The sequence below is a fragment of the Barbus barbus genome, assembly GCF_936440315.1.
Source record: "Barbus barbus genome assembly, chromosome: 41".
Lineage (NCBI taxonomy): Eukaryota > Metazoa > Chordata > Actinopteri > Cypriniformes > Cyprinidae > Barbus > Barbus barbus.
In genome coordinates, this window is record NC_136719.1 from 25,818,257 (window position 1) to 25,839,354 (window position 21,098).

The following is a 21,098-nucleotide window of genomic DNA, read 5'->3' on the forward strand; positions in this document are numbered from 1 at the left end:
TCACTAGAGCTAAAGGTAGTTACTGGAACAGAGCTTATATGTAACCCTGCAGCACAAAAGCAGTCATAAGTAGCACAGGTATATTTGTAGAAATAGCCAAAAAATACATTTTACTAGTCAAAATTATAGATTTTTCTTTTATGCCAAAAATCATTAGGATATTAAGTAAAGATCATGTTCCATGAAGATATTTTGTAAATTTCTTAACGTAAATATATATATAAAAAAAAATTACATTTACATTTAGTCATTTGGCAGACGCTTTTATCCAAAGCGACTTACAATTGGGGAATACAAAAAGCGATTCATCTTGAAGAGGCAATCAGACAGAGGAAGTGCTCGTAACACCAAGTCTCAGTCATTGTTCAAATAAGTACAAGCTAGTAAGGAAGGGAGAGAAGGACAGAGAGAAAGATTAAGTTTTTTTTTTGAGTTTAGGATGAAGTCAAGTACTGCCGAAAGAGATGAGTTTTCAGTTGTTGCTTGAAGATTGACAGGGATCCAGCGTTCCGGATAGGGGTGGGAAGGTTATTCCACCAGCCAGGAATGGTGAACGAGAATGTTCTGGAGAGTGATTTTGAGCCTTTCTGTGATGGTACCACGAGGCGTCGCTCACTAGCAGATCTCAGACTTCTAATAATTTCTGATTAGTAATATGCATCGCTAAGAACTTAATTTGAACAACTTTAAAGGTGATTTTCTCAATATTTCGATTTTTTTTGCAGCCTCAGATTCCTCAGATGGAAAGATGATGTATACCTCAATATATCTCAATTAAAAAAAATTGACCCTTACGATTGGTTTTGTGGTCCAGGGTCACATATCTGAGCATCAGTCTCATTATTTGAGGAAGGTGATGTTCTCACCTCGCTGTTGGAGGATCTGCGCAGGGTCCAGGGGATCTGTAGGATGTGTAGAGTCCCGAGACTGTCTGAAACGGCCAGAAGATGCTGCTTGGCTGTGGAGAGAAACGGGACGCGTTAGTATCTGACCCCAGCGCTTCAGGTCAGCAGACGGGTTTCTGTCTTACAGGAGATGCTGCTGGTCCTGATGCAGGTGACGGCGGTGCTGCTGATGTTCTGGCTCTGCGAGGGCTCGTGGCTGTTTTGCAGCAGGTCCCACACCTCGATGCTTCCGTCCTCCTTCCCGATGAAGAAGACCGCCGGCCGGGACAGAGACCAGTGACCCACCGTACGCAGCATCTTGGAGCAGGCCGACATGAGGATTGGGCCGCTCTGAAATGGAGGGGGAAAAAAATCAGGTGAGACAGAATCAAACCGCACATGCTCAACTCCATCTAAAACTATTTTTAAACAGTATTTTACTTATTCTCTTATAAGCAAAAGGCGAATAATATGCATTAAAAAGTATTTATTTATTTATTTACAAACACACATAAGGTTATGTTTTATAATAGGATCAGTTATAACAGGAAAATAAAAAAGTAAATTAACTAATGAAGGCAAAATGGTTATTAAAAGTGATATAAAAGGAGAGAAATTCATATACATTTGAAACTGAAATATTGATATTAATTTATTTCAAGTAAAATATTTAATGTTTTAGTGCATTTTATTTTGATTGTTTTTGTTTTAAAAGTATTTTTTATTTCAAATACAATATTTCATATTGTTTTATTTTCTGTTTCATTTTGATTGATTTTATTTTAACAAATCATATTAAAATAAATAAAAATAGAGAATCTAAATATGCAATTCATTTTTAATTTATTTTAAAATATTTCTTATTGTTTTTTTGTTTTTGTTATTTTAAAATTATTTATTTATTTTTATTTATTACTGAAAAAAACAAATACATTTTTTAAATATTTAATATTTTTATTTATAATTTTTTTTAGTGATCAATTTTTTTTTATGTTTTCATTTTACATTTTTATGATGATGACATTTTTTCTTTATATGCATATATGAGGAAAACAGCAAAATAATTCATTTGTATGGAAACTATTTTTTTCCCAATTAAATCTGTGCAAAACTCAAATTTATGTAAAATTCATATGAATTTCAAAATCGTAAATTCATATAAATTTGAACCTAAAATATTGATGATATATTAAAGGGTCTATAAGAAGATTATTGCTAGTAAATCATGATTGCTTCATCTGATTTGAGTTTGAGCATGTGATTCTGTCGTGACCTCACCGTGACCCCTTCCTTCCAGATGGCGAAGCTGAAGCTGCTGACCGTCAGGATGATGTCCCTGAAGAACGGAGAGCGGCTGACGGTGTTGACCAGAGTGTCGTGTACGAGGAACCGCTGGATGGGTTTAGTGCCTGACAACACACGGCAAAAACTCAACGTCTGCACAACACACACGTGACCACAAATCCAGTCATAAGGGTCAGTTTATTAAATTGAGATCTATACATCATCTGAAAGTGATTTGTTTTTAACAACTGTTTATTGAGTTTTATTTTGTGGAACAGTAAAGCAGCTGTACAAATTTAAAACCCACCTCTTGGTAGACTTAAAAATAAATAAATAAAATAAAATAAATAATAAAAATAAACACATTAATTAATATTAATAGATAAACAAATAACAATAAAATAATTTTGACAAAGATTTTAGAAAAGAAGACACAATATTAAAAGCTGAAAATTGTGATTGATTTTTAAAGATTTAGAAAGTGGTCTATTTTGATAGTTTTTATGTTAAAACTATTTATTTAAATTTTTAAAAATGTAATCAACTTTTTAGTAATTATTAATTTTTTTATTATTTTTAGTATTGTTTAATTTATTTAAATTATTTATTTATTTAATATTTTTATTTATCTTTATTTATTTCAAATATCAAATTTTTTTTACTAAGTGTCTTATTTTGATTGTATGTATTATTGTTTTATTTTTAATTTTTTTAATTAAATTTGATCAAAATAAAACACTTACTAAAAACATTCTATATTTTATTTGTTGACCGGCGTGTCCAGTGAACATCAAGAGAGCCAAAAGCAACTTGTGAAGGGAAAAAGGATCGATGGAACAAAAATGAAGTTGTGAGGCTTGATTAAGATGAAACGCTCGCAGTTCAGACACTGCTTTTGTCCCTCAGCACTAATGAAACTCAATCTCCTGTAATATTTCTGGAAATCACGCTGTAACTGGCTCGTTTTACAGGCTGAAGGTGGCGGTTTGGTGGAATTAGGTTTGATCTCTGCCGAAAGCGATGAGCTCAGGGTTTGTCTGATGCCTGTTGGAAACCGCATGAACAATGAGACCGATGGATCTCAAGTCCTGTTTTATTGACTCATTACACACTCGTCAGCATCTGAGAAGCGCAGTTACCTGACAGACTCATAATAACCAGGTAATTGTGTGGTTTCCTCATTAGTAGTGAAGGCTTTAGTGTTGCTACAGTGAGATTTCAGGTGTTTTTTGCTGTCTCATAAAAATATTTCATATATATTTAACATACAAAAATAGTTAGTACTTCAACAATTGAACATTTAAGCATGTTCACATTTCTCTAATAGCAGTTAATGGTTACATGACATGCAGCTAAACAAAAATGATTTATTATTGTTTTAATTTAAATTTTTATTTTCAAAAGATTTATTTTAATTGTAATTTAATTTGTAATTGCAAGCAAAATATTTCTTTCTTTGTGTTTTATTTTGATTGTTTTTGTTAAAAGTATTTCTTTATTCATTTAATTTTTTTATTTATATAAAATAAAATATTGAATCTTGTTTTTGTTTTCAGATTATTAATGCATTTTATTTTGAATTTATTTAAAATAAAATACTACGATTGGTATTGTTTTACTGTTTTTGAAATTATTTATTTTATATCAAATAATTTTTTTCAACTTTTTAGTTAGTACTTTATTTTGACTGCTTTTATTTTCAAATTATTGCTTTATCTCATTTTAAATAAATGATTTAATCTTTTTAGTAAGTGTTTTATTTTGATTGGTTTTTATTTTAAAAATATTTACTTTATTTCAAATAAAATATTTCATCTTTTTAAGAAACTTTTATTTACATTTTTTTAATTATTATTAATTAATTTTAATTGTACTTTGACAAGTGTTTTATGAAGTTTTTTTCAGAACTTAGTGTTTGCGCCATCTATTTATATATCACTGAAAAATTGCTAAATAATGTATTTGTATGGAAATAAAAATGTACTTTTTTAAATCAAATAAAACGATTTAAATCCAAAATGATTTACTCTTCATTTTCCCCGGGAGCAGCCGGAGATTCAGGTTCTTGATCAAGAGTACAATAGTGCTAGAACTCAACTATCACTCATGACCTTTGAATTCAAATCTGTGTATGTGTGTAAAAAATGTGTTGTTCGGCTGTTTTGTAGTGTCTTACTCAGCAGACGTCCGGAGTCGTTGTCCTTCTCCATTTTCCAGTCAGTGTAAACGAGTTCACCATCCTAATGCAAGCACAGCCAGAACAGCAGTATGCAAAAATACATTTATTAATAGACTAATCATCAAAATTAGAAGAATATGACTCATGCATTGGGATAGTAGAGCAGGAATCTGTTTTATGAAACATGTTTTGACTGTTCTGTCATTGAAATGCACAGATGAGCGTCTCACCTCCGTCCCCACGTACAGTTTGGTGCTGATGTTCTCCAGAGGTTTCTGTTGTTTGGCCGACGGCACCCGGAGCTGCGCGAACCCACAGCCTTCCTCACCATCCTCACGATTCTGTGGAGGTTTGTCTCCTAAAGAGACACCAAATCAACACTCGGTGTGTGCAAATAGAAATGTTTTTGGAGTCACATAGTAATGCATAATGTCTTCTAATGCAGCTGTGAGCTACATTTTAATTTGAGGGTCCCTTGAGATTTCAATTTAATGCTTCTGTAATTTCAAGTTCACGGTTCTTTGATGTCGGTTAATGTTAATGTCACATGACATGCAGGAAATAAAACATTGAATTTATAAATTAAGACAAAATATTTTATTTTTTATTATTTGTTAAATATTTTATTTATGTTTTTGGTTATTTATTTATTTTCTTTTTTATTTATTTTAAATATTTTGATTGTTTTCATTTGACATTTTTATGATGATTAAGTTCCCCCCGTTTATTGGATTTATTTTATGATGCACACATCATGCTGAAACTGTTGATCAGCTGGACCTCATGGTCTCTGTGGAATGAGCTGACAGATGAAACAGCGCTGCAGAGTCAGTGTTTGTAGAGCAGTGGTGTGATCGTGAATGTTATTTCAGAGCTCTGCTTATTTAACAGAGAGGCGTCATGCTGACTGCATTATCATCACTGCACAGCCACAGTTAGCCTTGTGTTTAATAGGTCTCACCAAGCCAAATACATGTGTATCTTTCAGTGCTGGTGTCTCACCTGTAGGATAGTCCACTGTATTGTCCCTTAAGCTGAACTTCAGAGGACTGTATACACCGCTAGAGCCAATCTTTGGTAAGGAGACCTGCGGTAAATGGAATCCAGTCACGGTTTACATAGCCCATAATTTACCCAAGGTTAACAATTATTCCTGGGTAATCCTATTCATAAACTTACATTTCACACTGTACATTCCTAAACCCTGGGTAACGTTCTTATTTGCATATTTGCTTTGTCAGTGTCATTGATTGGACAAACGCAGCACTCAACCTGTTTATGGAAGCTTGATTCCATTACAGAATAAATACAAAAATTTAAAAGGTAATTGCGACTTTTTTCTCACAATTGCAAGTTTATATCTCGTAATGCTGAAGTTTACATTTTGCAATTTTTACTTTTTTTCTCAATTCTACGTCTACATCTCGCAATTTTAACAGAGAATTCAATTTTTTTCAAAAAATTAATTTTTCCCATAATTCCAAATTTTCCCATAATTCTAAGTTTACATCTTGCAATTTTTACTTTTTTTCTCAATTCTACGTCTACATCTCGCAATTTTTACTTTTTTCCAAGAATTCCAAATTTACATCTTGAAATTTAGAAATTTTTCTCAGAATTCTAAGTTTACATTTCGCAATTTTGACTTTTCTCTCTGTATTCTAGTTTTACATCTTGCAATTTTGCCTTTTTTTTTTTTTTTTTACCAGGATTCCAAATTTGCATCTTGAAATTTTGACTTTTTTTCTCAGAATTTTAAGTTTACATCTCGCAATTCTGATTCTTTTCTCGGAATTCTAAGTTTACATCTCGTAATTTTGAATTTTTTTCCTCAGAATTCTAAGTTTACATCTTGCAATCCAGACTTATTCTCAGAATTCTAATGTTTACTGTTGCTAAGCGTCTAGACGTAACGTTTTAATGCCACAATGTTTCATGTTGTAGAAATTTGCCGCTGTATAGGTTTGTGAAACACATGATTACCCAGGTTTAAAATGCGTGGTTTAGAACTACGCTAACCCCAGGTTTAGCGCAGTGTCAAAAGCCCTAGAGATTTAATATGTATTAAAACCATGTTTGTATGCATCACATACACGGATAAAGGGTTTCCAGGTCAGGTTGAGGTGTTTGAACGTATTGGGAACACCATGAGGGTTTTCCAGAGGCTTTTCCTCCGATTTCTGTTTCACATCCGCGAGGGACTGAGACACGACACGAGGAGGCCGAAGATCCCAGAATAACACACAGCTAAAATATATATATACACACACACACAGTGAGGAGAGAGTTTGATACTCAACTAAAACATAAACATGAAAGTGTGTATAAAGTGTGTATATCAGCACCAGTCAGGAGCGCATGTGACCAGCTGAACGGAGACAAGACTCGGATTTTCCACTGGGATCCCTAATTTGGACAACTGAGAGAACATTTTATTAAGATTAATATTTCAGTGAGTACATGGCCTGTTCAATGAAATGTTAAACTCTTAAAGGTACAGTAACTGTTATTTGTTTGTCATATTTTAAGAAAGGACAGTTAAACTCTTGTGTACCTCAAACGTTTCTGGCAGCCACTGAATGTCTGTGATCGGGGCTTTGTGTCCGTTCTCTATCCCAGATACAGCACAGTACCGGACCACTGGAGTTACATTGTTTTTGTCCTGGAATAACAGGAATAATATTTAGTGAAATTTAGAGTAAAAATAGCCAGCTGTGGTTGGCAGATCTTTTTTACAGATCAATTTACAGATCTTAAATTTACAGTAAAAAGGGACATTTCATAAACTGAAATATGGTCATTTCTAAATAATTTACCTTTATAATATAAAAAAGTGGGGGGTGGTGGATCTGTGAAATTTACAGTAAAAAGTTGGCAGCTGTGGTTGCCAGAATTTGACCATGATCTGTATGAATGATCTGATTTAAATTTACAGGAGAATAAAGCTAATAATAATTACCAGAAACTAACACAATCTTCATTTATATATCATTTTTACATTTGAGGACATCATGAAAGCCAGGTTTTGTCACATTTAGCTCACAGATGGACACAATATGTCAGTACACACAAAGTAAACACTTGTAAACACACACATGCTCTTAATAACAGCAGGTTTAATTTTCTGTAAGTGTGTTTGTATAAGGTATCAGTTAAGTGTCACTTAATTAAATGACCTCTAAATAGATCATCAGGAGTCACATGACTGGTTTAAACACACAACAGCTGTGTGTGTGTAACTCACTAATTTGTTTGAAATGTTTTTGCCGCCGCTGCGTGTGTCCTGCAGTCTCTCCACATGAGCTGATATATCCCATAATACTACCTGTAAACACAAAACAAGCTAATGAATATGCTGCATGAGTTAAAAGTGTTATAATATGTTACCATGTCATGGATGATGCACATAGATACTTATATTGAAAAGTAATATAACCAGAAAATAATGTGTTTGCTGTGTTTTAGGCTTTTGTGGAGAAGTGCTTCAGGATTGTCAGCGATTGAAAGCCATTTAAAGGAAAATAGAAGTAACATTTCTGCTAATTTTTTTTTTTTTTTCTGTCTGTTGACAGTATTTTTATTTATTTATGGAGTGATAAAAAGAGAAATCCAAAATCCCCTCAATAAAACCCTTTAACTCAACAAAATCAAATAAGTATAAATACAATTTTGAACCTGGCTTTATCTGATGTTCAGATCTATTTTATGGAATTATACACAAATAACTGCATATTTAAATAGAAAATGCCTCTTTTTGCATATTTAAGAAAACTTGTTTTTCAGAGAATTATACAAAACAATTACTGTCTTAATGTACTGAGATTAATCAACTGGGGTAGTATGGTAATATCTATTAGTTAACATTTTCTCCCTATTCACCTATAGTGTCTTACCTTACCTACATGCACAAGGGGTAAAATTAACAATAAAAAGTAAAAAAAAAAAAAAAATGAAAAAGAAAGAAAAGATAATTTTTCTGATCTAATTCTGCACCTGGCCGTTCATGCAGCCGCCAGCGATGATATTTGGGTCGGACGGACAGAACTGGAAGCACAGAACATCATCAGGACATTCCAGCTGCAGCTGCAATGCAAACAATGGACAGACGGATTCAGGTCAAAACAGCTCTTCAGTTCATGTCTGCAGAACGTACCGTCATCAGATTACACCTGAATCTCACATCAGCTTTCATGTGACCAGTGTTGCATAATAATATTTGGAAAGCTATCTTTGTGTATTTTGTACTTATACAGTATACTGGTACTCTGGTATACTTAATTATACTAGTGATTCTGATAAATATATTTGATATTTATGATAATGATAGTTATGATTACCTGTGGATTTATAGGGTCAGTGAAGTTCCAGAAGAGAATGTAGGATGGGTTTAAAAGGAGTTTAGTAGAGTTATCGATCCGTTCTTCAAGAGAAAGTCTCTCCGTCATGGACACAGCAATCACACCTGCCACACACACACAAAATACACATTTATTATACAGAATAATGGTAAAAATTAAGTGCAAATTGATCACATTTGAACAAAATCCACACAAACACGCAATCATTCATGCGTTTGACTATTTTATTTATTGTTTTATATATTTTATTATTATTTATAATACTATTTATATTTGTATAGATATTTACGATACAGATAGTATAGATATTTTATTTTATTATCATTTTATTTAACACAATGGCTATATTATTTAATTTTTCACTATGACTAATGGAGTCCATTTTAAATGTTGCACTACAGATATTATACTGCTATTTTATTTTATTTAGCAATATGTATATTTTATTTTATATTTTGCACTATAGGTATTGTGTTTTATTTTATTTTGCATTATGGATTTTTTTTATTTATTTATTATTTTTTTTGCTTTTTGCACAATGGCTGTTTTAATTTATTTTGCACTATATATATATTTTATTTAATTTTTTTTTTTTTTTGCAGTATGGCTATTTTATTTTAATTATTTTATTTTATATAGCATTATGGATTTTTGTTGTTGATTGTTTTTGCATTATGGCTGTTTTATTTTTAATTTTTTAAATTTTTTTCTGATATGGATATTTTATTTTTTATTTTGCATTACGGCCATTTTAATTTAATTATTTTATTTTGTACTATGGCTATTTTATTTTGTTTGTTTATTTAATTATTTATCAAACTTATTTATTATTGCTTACTGTTTTTACTTTTACTAAAATGATGTATTAATCATAATTTGTCCACAGTGTCGCTCTTGCTGACCGCTGATGGTGGGATGCCAGTGGATGTGGCTGATGGTTTTCTCTTTGCTGAAGTGAAGGTCCATGAAGGACTGATATTCCTTCAGCTGCGTCTCTGTTTTCCCCGTCAGTGCGCTCTCGTCCTCACACAACGCTGTCCAGTCATCACAGAAAACATCCGTGATGTGATTCTGCTGCAGGGAGATTTCAAACCTGCGAGACATCAGATGAGTTCAGAATACATTAACACACAATACCGAGCTAACATAGTAACAAAGCGATTGCGCTGGACTAATGAAATGAGTTCACCTTCACGTTCTCCTCGTCCTACCTTATCAGTACAGATGTGACGAAGTTCTTCAGGTTTTCTGACCGCAGGTGATGTTCTTTCTCCTCCGGGCTGAACTCTCGGAACTCGTACTGGGTCCACATGTTCCTTGGGTACTTCCTGTAATGCATGCATCATGGGATATAAATATGTTCCATCTGCTAACTAAACTTTCAGAACAAACTTCAGAGAGTTGAGAGTTGAGACATGTGAATGTCTGGAGGTGTTTGTACCACAGTGTCTGAGTGGATGAGTGTTTGGTGTCACTGGAGGCCTGAATGGCCGTGTGTCTCTCCATCTCTCTGATGCTGAAGCTCTTGTCCTGGTATGATGGGCACTCCACGAATCCCTCCTTCCCGTCCAGAGCGCTGCGGTCGGAGAAACACACCGGAGCACCACAGCGCCGCAGCAGAGGAGAGATCTTATACCTGAGCTGGACAGAGAGACAGACAGGTGAGCTAATGCCCCATAAATGAGATCAGGAATGGCTTTGATAAATATGATGATGCATCTGTCTTACTCTGGGTCTGGACTCTGTGACCGACTCTTCCTCGATCTCCTGCTCGCTTCCCAGAGAGATCCATGGGTGAGACTCTGGAGTTTTTGGCATGATCATCTCCTCCTCCTCCTCCTCTTCATGCTTTATCTGCTCTTCATCATCACCCTGTACTGAAGGCTACAAACACAACTGAACACAGGTTAACATCTATCTGTCTATCTATTCATCTGTCTGTCTATCTATCTTTATCTATCCGTCTGATTGACTGTCTCTCTATTTCTATCTGTCCATCTGTCTGTCTGTATATCTATCTATTTCTTTCTATCCGTCTGTCTATCTATCTGTCTGACTGACTCTATATTTCTATCCATCCGTCCGTCCGTCCGTCCATCTATCTATCTGTCTGTCCGTCCCTCCGTCTGTCCTGTTTCCTCACCTTCAGTATGTTTTCTTTGGCCTCTACTGTGAGCACCAGATAGAAGCTCTGTCCATATGTGAAGTCGCTGTCGAACACCAGCAGAAGTTCATCTTCAGGGTAGTCCTGCAGAAAACGAATAGAATTCCATCTGCTGAGGTTTGGATCTTCTTCAGCTCATGAATGGGTTCAGAATGTGTTTCTGAATCTTACCAGCACTAATTGTTTGATGGGGCTGAAGTCAGACACGGACGCTCTGGTTTTCATGTCCTTTATGATGTCTTCTTTTTTCAGCAGCTTGTAAGGATTTTCTCCGGTTAAATCCTCATCTGCCCGGCAACCAAACAGCTCCTGTGTGGCAGAGGTCAGGACCAGTGGGAAGATGTAGTCAGGATGATCTGTGAGGGGTGGAGTCACTGCGATCAGGTATAATACTGAACCTAAAGTTTGGGTGGTTGCCAGAGGGTTGCTATGCAGTTGCTAGAGTGTTATGAGTGGTCATCAAGGGGTTGCTATGCAGTGTTGTGGGTGGTTGCTGCATAGTTTGGTTGCTAGAGTGCTGTGGATGGTTGCCAAAGGGTTGCTATGTAGCAAAGACTATAGAAATACAAAGACTGTTCATTCCTATACTTATGAATGGGAGAAACTGTAATGCGCAATATGGCGGGATAGTCCCGCCTTCTAAATGAAAGAGCCAATCATTCATTTGTAAAGTCATTGCATCACTGCAGCGACCGTTAGAAATTTGGGTTCCCATAGAAACCTGAGGCTGTTGGTTTTGGAACTACGCATGTTTATTGGTTGGTCTAGCCTGAAAAATAAGCTTTTTAAACACTATTTGAGCATAAGAAACAACATTCATGGGGCTGTTCATTTCAGATTTTGTTGCTGATTTGAAATATGAAATTTAATCGGTTTTTGAGATTTCAGGATTCCCCCATTCATTTAGATAGGACTTGGTCTTGTTTGAGTTGCCCAGGGGCATTGCAAATATGGCAGGCGAGTGAATGGACTTTCCTTGAAATGGACTTTGTAGTTACTAGAATTTTGTGGGTGGTTGCCACGGAGTTGCTATGCAGTTGCTAGGGAGTTGTAGGTTGTTGCTAGGGGGGTGCTATGCAGTTCCTAGGATGTTGTGGGTGGTTGCCAGGGAGTTGCTATGCATTTGCTAAAGTGTTGTGGGTGGTTGTCAGGGGATTTCTGTGCAGTTGCTAGAGTGTTGTGGGTGGTTGCCAGGTGGTTGCTATGTAGTTACTAGAATGTTGTGGATTGTTGACAGGGGTTGTAATGCACTTGCTAAAGTGTTGTAGGTTGTTGCTAGGAGTGCTATGCAGTTGCTAGAGTGTTGTGGGTCATTGCCAGGGAGTTGCTATGCAGCCACTACAGTGTTGTGGGTCGTTGCCAGGGTGTTGCTATGCAGCCACTAAAGTGTTTTGGGTGGTTGCCAGGGGGTTGCTGCAGTTACCAGAGAGTTGTAGGTCGTTGCCAGGGGGTTGCTATGCAGTTGCTAGAGTGTTGTGGGTGGTTGCCAGGGTGTTGCTATGCAGTTGCTAGAGTGCTTTGGGAGGTGGCAGTGGAATTCTCCAGTTACTATTTGTTTAGAGCGAATTCCAAACTGCTTTTTTGCGTGTTGGGGTTGATTTCGACTTCACATGCAAATGCAAGTAGAATAGGCTAATTAAATTTGTCTTTATTTTAACAGAATACTAAATATTATTCCTCAGTAATAGAAATATGATTTAAGACGGTAGTATAAGCACATTTAAGCACGTTTAGTTTGAAAAAGTAATTAAGACAGTTATTTATAATGAGAATAAATATTTATTTGCAACAACCTATGGAGTGCTGAATGCTGCACGTACGCACATCATTCATTCCCTTCACCAAGGAGTTCCAAACATTTCTATGAGACAGTAATGTCCTTAAAAGAACACACTTCAAAGGGCTCTGCTCTTCAAAGGGAGCAGGGCATAGGGATGCTCACTTCCATTTGGAATTCGCCCTTAATCTCAGCACTGATATTAAAGTGATCTCATTTGAGACATCTATGTTTTAAAGGCGATGTAACAAATACATTATTGGGAGGTTAAGTACTGTATCATAAAATGATTTGGAACATATCCAGAATCCTGCATTGAGGGTTTTCACTGTTTTTGACACGACCAAAGCTCTCAGCCATTTTATCCAGTGTTTTACTGACAGATGTTCTCTTAAATGAGTGTGTTATACAAACAGAGATATCAGCTTCCCTTCAGAGCGCTATCTGTGACGTAACTGAACCTGAAAGACTACCAACGGACGTGAGACCCGGCACACAGCATACAATGCTAATGAATGGTGACTGCTGTTGAGATTCAACAATGAAAATTTTTGGGTGAACTATATCTATTCATGTCAAAGTGTGTGTGCATTTTGTGTGTGTGACATCACAGGTTTGGACACCTGAGGGAAATCCAGACCTCATCAGCACAGTCTCTCTCAACAGGAACCAGCTGAACATGTTGTAACCGGTAACATCTGATATAAGCAACAGTATTCAGGTCATTTAATCCAGAGAAGCCGCTGGCGCTTTACTGCAATGGAAACTCATATGGTTTTATAGCCCGTATAATTACATAATTGCACTTTCTCTACTAACCGAACACACGTGCCCTTTAGAAAACATGAAAAGGAAGCTGTCTGGGATATTGAACAAGCCCTGTTAGACTTTAATGAGGGTTTATGACTGTACAAGCCCTAATTTCGCTGATAGAAGCAGTTTGTTATGATGCAGTAGCTTGTTCTGGCCAGGTAATGATTTTATCCCAATGCAAACACAAGCAAAACACAAAAGGGTATCAAGATGCATTTTTATGATGTGGTAACAAGTCCTGGCACTGCTGTAGCATCCTATTATGTAGCCTACTAAAAAGTATGTATGTTTTATGAGTAGGACAAGAAGGGAAATTGGACTCTGAGAACAAAAGACAAGAGAAAGGAGGTCTGGCTACGTGCCTCCAGACATGTTGTTTGTATCTCAGTATCTTTAATCTGATCACAGCCCCGGGATGAATGGAAAAGAACGAGTGTATTCATGTTGGAAATGCTCTAAACAGATCTGAGAATCTGATTTTAGTAAAATAAAATTGACACTGTGAGTGGTCTTCAGAGACAACAAAATAAAATGCTTCAGAAAGTGCTAAATATGACCCTATAAGAGCAATATGAGGCACTTACCAGGTTCTGATGCACCTTCATCTGCAGTGGCAGAATTATTCTCCTTTTTTTTATCTGCAAAAAAATGCAAGCCATTAGAAACCAGAAGATGCTTTGGATACTGAGCAATGATTTCGTGTTAGATTATGATTAAAACTTATTTGGACAGACTATGTGTACCTTTTCCCTTGATTTTACGGGCCTCTTTGCTCTTGGGTCTCTTTGAACTCATGTCTGCCGGTGGAAAAGACAGTAAGAGAGAGATTTAATTCAGATTATTGGTTCTATTCATCTGAAACAGCGTCTGTGTGTGCAATAGCTAGCATACTCTTTCTTTTTCTGCAGTATGTGAATTTATTGTGTGCATGGAATAGGCTGAATGTGCTCAAGGTTGTCAACATCACTCTCTATTGAGTCATTATTTGAGATGAACACAAATTTGGATTAAAAATTCTATATAATCAATTATGCAAGTTTTTATTGTTTTTATTGCTGAGATGAAAAAATTATATTTGGGGAAAAATAGATAATGTAGTTGTAGTATATTTGGAATCCAACCCAAAAAAAATACATGGGCGACATCTGGTGTTGAAAAGTAATATGACAAACATTTATATTTATTTATTTATATTTTAATTTTTAACATGACTGAAAGATCGCAGATTACTAGATTATCTTAAAAAAAATCAACCCATACATTATTTATAAACTACTGTAAAATCATTGAACACGAAGCTGAATTAAAAGTGACTTAAAGTCCTAATTTTAAAACGTTTGTGTGTGAAAGGTAACAGAAGGTATTACCATGGTACTGTATTCATTTACCATGGTATAACGTCAAAGAATATTACACAACTTCTTTTCGTTTACGAGCTTCTATCAAAACATGAATGTTTACATTTCTGTCAATACAAGCGTATAATATACAGATAAAGTCCTAAAATATGTAAATCCATACGCTAGCGAGATATAAAACTGTCCTACTGTAAGATAATCATTCAGATGTTCTACATAAAACCGTTTTCATGTTTTTAATATATGAGTTCACAAATCTTACCTCTGATTAAGAGCTTTATGGAGTTGTTTTATAGAAAAAAAACACTTTATTCCGACTGAACAACATGAACTGTATCCAAACATCGGTTTCCGGCATTACACCCGGTTGCTATTGGTTTCAGAGGCGGGGATTCTTTTGATTGACAGCCCGCACACGCAATCCTCGCTTAGCCCCGCCCCCTTCACCTGCTCACAGTCTGATGCACGAAGGCTGCACTTTTCAGTAGAAATGCTCTTTAATTTGGATTGACTTCTTGTTTTTGTCGACTTTATGGAAGTTAGTTGGGCTTAAAGACATAAATGTGCTCTTCTGATGCCAACCTAAGCTCCTGATTGAGAACTAATTGATGATTTTGACCTGCTGGTGAGTTACTGATGTGTTTCATTACTGCTGTTATGATTTTGCTGCATTAGGTTTGGATTTTGCAGGTGATGTTTGATTATAAAACACATCAGATGCTCTTTAAATCAGAAAAACCCTTAGGCTTTTTTTTTTAAGCCCATGTGGCATCAGTAGGTGTGATGGAGTCATGAGAGTCATGTGACTGAACACAATTACAGTCAGGAATGTGGGTCAATATATCAGATGACATCTGATCTGGATTCAGTCCATCAGCCTTTGAGAAGTGGAAGAGCCACATTACTGTACGTCTTTGATTTCTCTATTAATACTGTCAGGAGCTTCTCTTCACAGAAACGATTAGTAGAAAAACAAATGTTGGTGGAGTGGATCATTCTGAGCTTATATCCAAGAACAGCCACGACATGAATATGAGCGTCAAGTTTTAGAAACTTTTTATGACACTGACATAAGAGATTTTCTCTTTGTTGTCTGCTGATGTAAAGATAAGTAAAGAACACATGCTAGATGTGTATATGCTGATATAGAACTGAAGAATAACATTTCCTCCATGAATGAATATTTGCATCCTGATTTAGATTTTCAAGGGGATTTTTATTTTGAGTTTTTCTTTTGTAAACAGTTAAAAATAGACATAATGCCACACTGTAAAAAAAAAAATTAAGTTGAGCCAACTTAAAATTTTTAGGCAACCAGCTTCAGCAGATTTTTGAGTTTTTTCAACTTTTCATAACTTGTTGTTTTAAGTTTATACAACAAAAAGTTGAGAATCTCCTACAAAAATAAGTTGAGAAAACTAAAAAATCTGCTGAAGCTGGTTGCCTTAAAATTTTAAGTTGGCTCAATTTTTTTATTTTTTTTACAGTGCAGATGTATTTAGTTTTTAACCACATGTAACCGCATAAAACCATTTTTGCTATTTCCTACAAAAATATACAATGTATATTTCATGAAAATAATACAGAACATTTAAAGTAAAGTAAAGTAAAGTCGTGACGTATTGTCAAGTATGGTGACCCATACTCGAAATTGGTGCTCTGCGTTTAACCCATCCAAGTGCACACACACAGCAGTGAGTAGTGAACACACACACACACACACACACACACCGTGAACACACACCCGGAGCAGTGGGCAGCCATGCTACAGCGCCCGGGGAGCAGTTGGGGGTTCGGTGCCTTGCTCAAGGGCACCTCAGTCGTGGTATTGAGGGTGGAGAGAGCGCTGGACATTCACTCCCCCCACCTACAATTCCTGCCGGCCCGAGACTCAAACCCGCAACCTTTCGATTACTAGTCCGACTCTCTAACCATTAGGCCACGACTTCCCCCCTTAAATATATTTCATCATATATTTTGAAATGTCAGATATATTTTGATGAAACATAAATATAATTTATATTTAATAATAAGTAAATATAACACAGATCAAAAAAGTTCATCAAAGTTGTCCTAAGACCAGAACACATTTTGGTTTTAGGACAACTTTGATGCTAAAGGTTTTGATCCACTTCAAATGTTGACTAGTGTGTGTGTATATGTATGTGTGTGTGTGTGTGTGTGTGTATATATGTATATGTGTGTGTGTATATGTATGTGTGTGTGTGTGTGTGTGTGTGTGTGTGTGTGTGTGTGTGTGTGTGTGTGGAATTGATTTTCAAAGGCTTTTGTATTACTGAACTTTTTTCTAACCATATATAAAATGAAGATTGTGTTATGAATTTATGCCAAAATACTTGAGTGGAATAAGTTCATTGAAATAAATTCTCATTCTGGACAATTATGGTTGTTTAATGGCCAAAAAATATGAACTATAATAATAAATTAAATACAAAAGCTGCACAAGATATCAATTCAACAATACTTAACTTAAGACACAAAAGTCATGATTTTAAATATATTTAAAACTAAACAATAGATGAATACACTTTAGGGCAAAAAAATCTATTTTATTTTTATATTTTCTGTTTCCACTGTAATTATGTTGTGAGTTTTTGTCATTTTTTTTATTTGTTTTTTAATGTCTATATAGATTTCTGTTAATTTTATTTATTTTAGTACTGCAAGTTTTAGCTTTTAAATATAATAACCATGATCCATCCTCACTCCAATATTAAATGAAGCATACAAACAACTTTGTATTTTATCATAGTTTCCTCAGATATGAATATATCTTTTAAAACTAATAAATGTGAATGATGGGTTTTAATGTAGATGGTTGGTTTTTCAGACATGGACGAATCCAGTGAGGCCTATTTATGCATAAACGATCCCAACGGCAACAGAGCCGTCCACTGGTCCGAATCCCACGCTCACCTGGAGCAGGAGAAGTTCAGGAGGAAGCTCAAGTATTTCTTCATGAACCCCTGCGACAAGTGCAAAGCTCGTGGAAGAAAACCCTGGAAACTGATACTACAGATCATCAAAATCGCTGTGGTCACCATATAGGTATCACGACAGGGGGAGGAATTACAGCCAGAAATGTTGGTCTAAACAGAATAAACTGGTGAAAGCTCTCTCTTTGTGTTTGTGTGTGTAGCTGGTGTCAGTAATCAGATGGTGGTTCAGTTTAAGGAGGAGAATCTGATGGCGTTCAGGCATCTGTTCCTGAAGAGCTTCACTGACCGTAGCACCGACACTTACGCCGTTTACACGCAGCATGACGTTTACACGCACATCGCCTACACCGTGAAGCAGGTGAGTGTTCAGATGACGTGTGAGTGACCTGAGGATCTGAGATCTTTCTTCTGAAACTCATGGCTTCCTCGTACCGGGTAGAGCTTCCACAAAGTATAATTCAAATGCATTTTGCAGAAGCTTTATTTTAAATTGCATTCCATATATAGCCAATTATATCTAAAAGTGCACAAAGATTTGATTAAAATGCACAGATGTAATTCATAATTTACAGTACAGTTTTACAGTACACAAACGATGCAAACATGTATTTTAAAAATACATATGTTTATAAATGCATAGAAAATGCAAAATTATATTTTAAACTGCAAAAAAGATAAAAAAAAATGGTGTAGGATTTACTTTGAAACTATTTTTGCTAGTAAATTTCACAAATAATTACAAAGAAATGGCACATAACACACTGAAGTAAAAAGACTGAAATAGAATTTTCTTGAAAAAAATTGTTCCAATGATCTTTGTTTTATTTACAACTTTGAAAAATATATTTTTATATTGTGCATGTCATACCTAAATGTTTTTATTAAATCATGCACTGAAGATGTAAAATGTATATTAATTTATATTTACAAGTTAAAAGATGCAAAAATCTATATAAACATTTACATGTAAAAATGCAAAAACATTTTATATAAATTTAAAGTGCACAAAAGATGCAAACATATTTATAAATATATTCAAAGGTGCACAAAAGACCATTATAAATTGCACAAGTGTATTTTATATAGCATGCTATAGGGTATATATCATGCCATTTATATTGTGTGTAGATGCTTATATGCATATACAGTCATGGCCAAAAATATTGGCACCCTTGGTAAATATGACCAAAGAAGGCTGTGAAAATTAATCTGCATTGTTAATTCTTTTGATCTTTTATTTTTTAAAATTCACAAAAATCTAACCTTTCATTGGATAATAAGAATTTAAAATGGGGGGAAATATCATTATGAAATAAATATTTTTCTCAAATACACGTTGGACACAATTATTGGCACCCCTAGAAATTATTATGAGTAAAATATCTCTGAAGTGTATTCCCATTCATATTCACAATTTTGAGCACTCCAGGGTGATTATGAACATGAAATTATCCAGCCATGGCTTCCTGTTTCACAGAAATATAAATAGAAGGGAAAACAAAGCTCAAATTGCCTTAATCATCCATCACAATGAGAAAAACCAAAGAATATATTTCTGATGTGCAGCAAAAGATAATTGAGCTTCACAAATTAGTGAAGTGGCTTAAGAGAAAAACATTTATTTCATAATGATATTTCCCCTGATTTTAAATTCTCATTATTCAATGAAAGGTTAGATTTTTGTGATTTCTTTTTAATGAAATATCAAAAGGATTAACAATGCAGATTAATTTTCACAGCCTTTTTTGATCATATTTAACAAGGGTGCCGATATTTTTGGCCATGACTGTATTTAGTAGTGCTGTCAAATGATTAATTGCGTTGAATCGCATCCAAAATAAGATTTTATTTACAATATACAGTGTCCTCCATAAGTATTGCAACAGTAAAGACAAAATTGCTCTGTTGGCTGTGGAGTCAAGACATTTACAAATATGATTAAAATTGAATATGAGACAAAACTACAGAATGTCACATTTTATAATTGGGGAATTCAACACATAGATGTTTTACCAGCTAAGAAGTTCAGCATATTTGTCATGTCATATATTTGCAAATGTCTTGACTCCACAGCCAATTTTGTCTTTACTGTACCAATACTTATGGAGGGCACTGTATGTATGTGTACATACAGTGCCCTCCATATGGCCATGTGGGTTTGGATTTTGTCTCCCTTCATAAAAAAATCCTTCATTCAAAAACTGCATGTTGTGTTTACTTGTGTTATCTTTGATTAATATTTAAATTGGTTTGATGATCTGAAACATTAAAGTGTGACAAACATGCAATAAAATAAAAAATCAGGAAGGGGGCCAACACTTTTTCACACCACTGTATATACATGTAAATAATTTCAAAATATATGCTGTATGTGTGTGTGTGTGTATATATATATATATATATATAAAATAAATATACACGCATATATTATGTAAACAAAAACTTTTATTTTGGATGCGATTAATCATTTGACAGCACTAATATGTAGATATTTGATGTCAAGGCTAAAGAATATGTATATATGTATCTTTAAACTGAACTTTCTCCAAAAAACAAAAACAGTTCAAAAAAGGTCCTATTTTGCCTCACAGTTTCTGATGTTGCCAAGAATAACGGTGGGCAACCATCAATATGAGAAGGAAGGTGATGTTTATACTCCGCTCACCATCTGCCAGCAGTTCTACATTGATGCTCAGGTGGATGAAGGTGACGTACGTGTGTCATGATGAGTACATGCTCAGGAAACCTTGGCTTTGCAGTGGTGCTGCATATATAGCTGCACATCTGATCTTGTGTTGGTTTCTTTCAGAGTGTTTGCGGATTTACCCAGTACTTCCCTTCTCAACTGTTACAACAAACCCGCTGAACTTTACTCTGCACTTTGAGAGGTGTGTCGTCCTATACATGTGACCCTGGAGCACAAAACCAGTCACAAGGGTGATTTTTTTTCAAAATTGAGATTTATACATCATCTGAAAGCTGAATAAATAATCTTTGCATTGATGTATGGATATTGTTAGGATAGGACAATATTTGGCCGAGATACAACATTTGAAAAATCTGGAATCTGAGGGAGCAAAAAAATCAAAATATTGAGAAAATTGCCTTTAAAGTTGTTCAAATGAAGTTCTTAGCAATGCATATTACTAATCAAAAATTAAGTTTTGATATATTTGCAGTAGGACATTTACAAAATATCTTCATGGAACATGATCTTTACTTAATATCCTAATGATTTTTGGCATAAAAGAAAAATCAATCATTTTGACCCATACAATGTATTTTTGGTTATTGCTACAAATATACCCCAGCGACTTAAGG

At 34.9% G+C, this 21,098-nt stretch overlaps 1 protein-coding gene across 1 annotated transcript in view; it reads right to left on the reverse strand.

Moving 5' to 3' along the window:
• The window catches only part of dnai3 (dynein axonemal intermediate chain 3), a gene marked incomplete at its 5' end in the record, with an annotated part of 31,938 nt that extends 17,684 nt beyond the window's left edge, over positions 1-14,254 (reverse strand). The window contains 20 exons of the mRNA XM_079402977.1: positions 867-958; positions 1,031-1,235; positions 2,163-2,293; positions 4,345-4,408; positions 4,578-4,705; positions 5,350-5,434; positions 6,441-6,594; positions 6,693-6,766; positions 6,902-7,009; positions 7,592-7,672; positions 8,341-8,430; positions 8,685-8,809; positions 9,608-9,798; positions 9,917-10,033; positions 10,147-10,346; positions 10,434-10,589; positions 10,849-10,953; positions 11,041-11,225; positions 14,044-14,097; positions 14,203-14,254. Of these exons, the coding sequence (XP_079259103.1) occupies positions 867-958; positions 1,031-1,235; positions 2,163-2,293; positions 4,345-4,408; positions 4,578-4,705; positions 5,350-5,434; positions 6,441-6,594; positions 6,693-6,766; positions 6,902-7,009; positions 7,592-7,672; positions 8,341-8,430; positions 8,685-8,809; positions 9,608-9,798; positions 9,917-10,033; positions 10,147-10,346; positions 10,434-10,589; positions 10,849-10,953; positions 11,041-11,225; positions 14,044-14,097; positions 14,203-14,254 (2,397 nt within the window). The remainder of the gene's footprint in view (positions 1-866; positions 959-1,030; positions 1,236-2,162; positions 2,294-4,344; positions 4,409-4,577; positions 4,706-5,349; positions 5,435-6,440; positions 6,595-6,692; positions 6,767-6,901; positions 7,010-7,591; positions 7,673-8,340; positions 8,431-8,684; positions 8,810-9,607; positions 9,799-9,916; positions 10,034-10,146; positions 10,347-10,433; positions 10,590-10,848; positions 10,954-11,040; positions 11,226-14,043; positions 14,098-14,202) is intronic.
• Between the last annotated feature and the right edge of the window lie 6,844 nt (positions 14,255-21,098).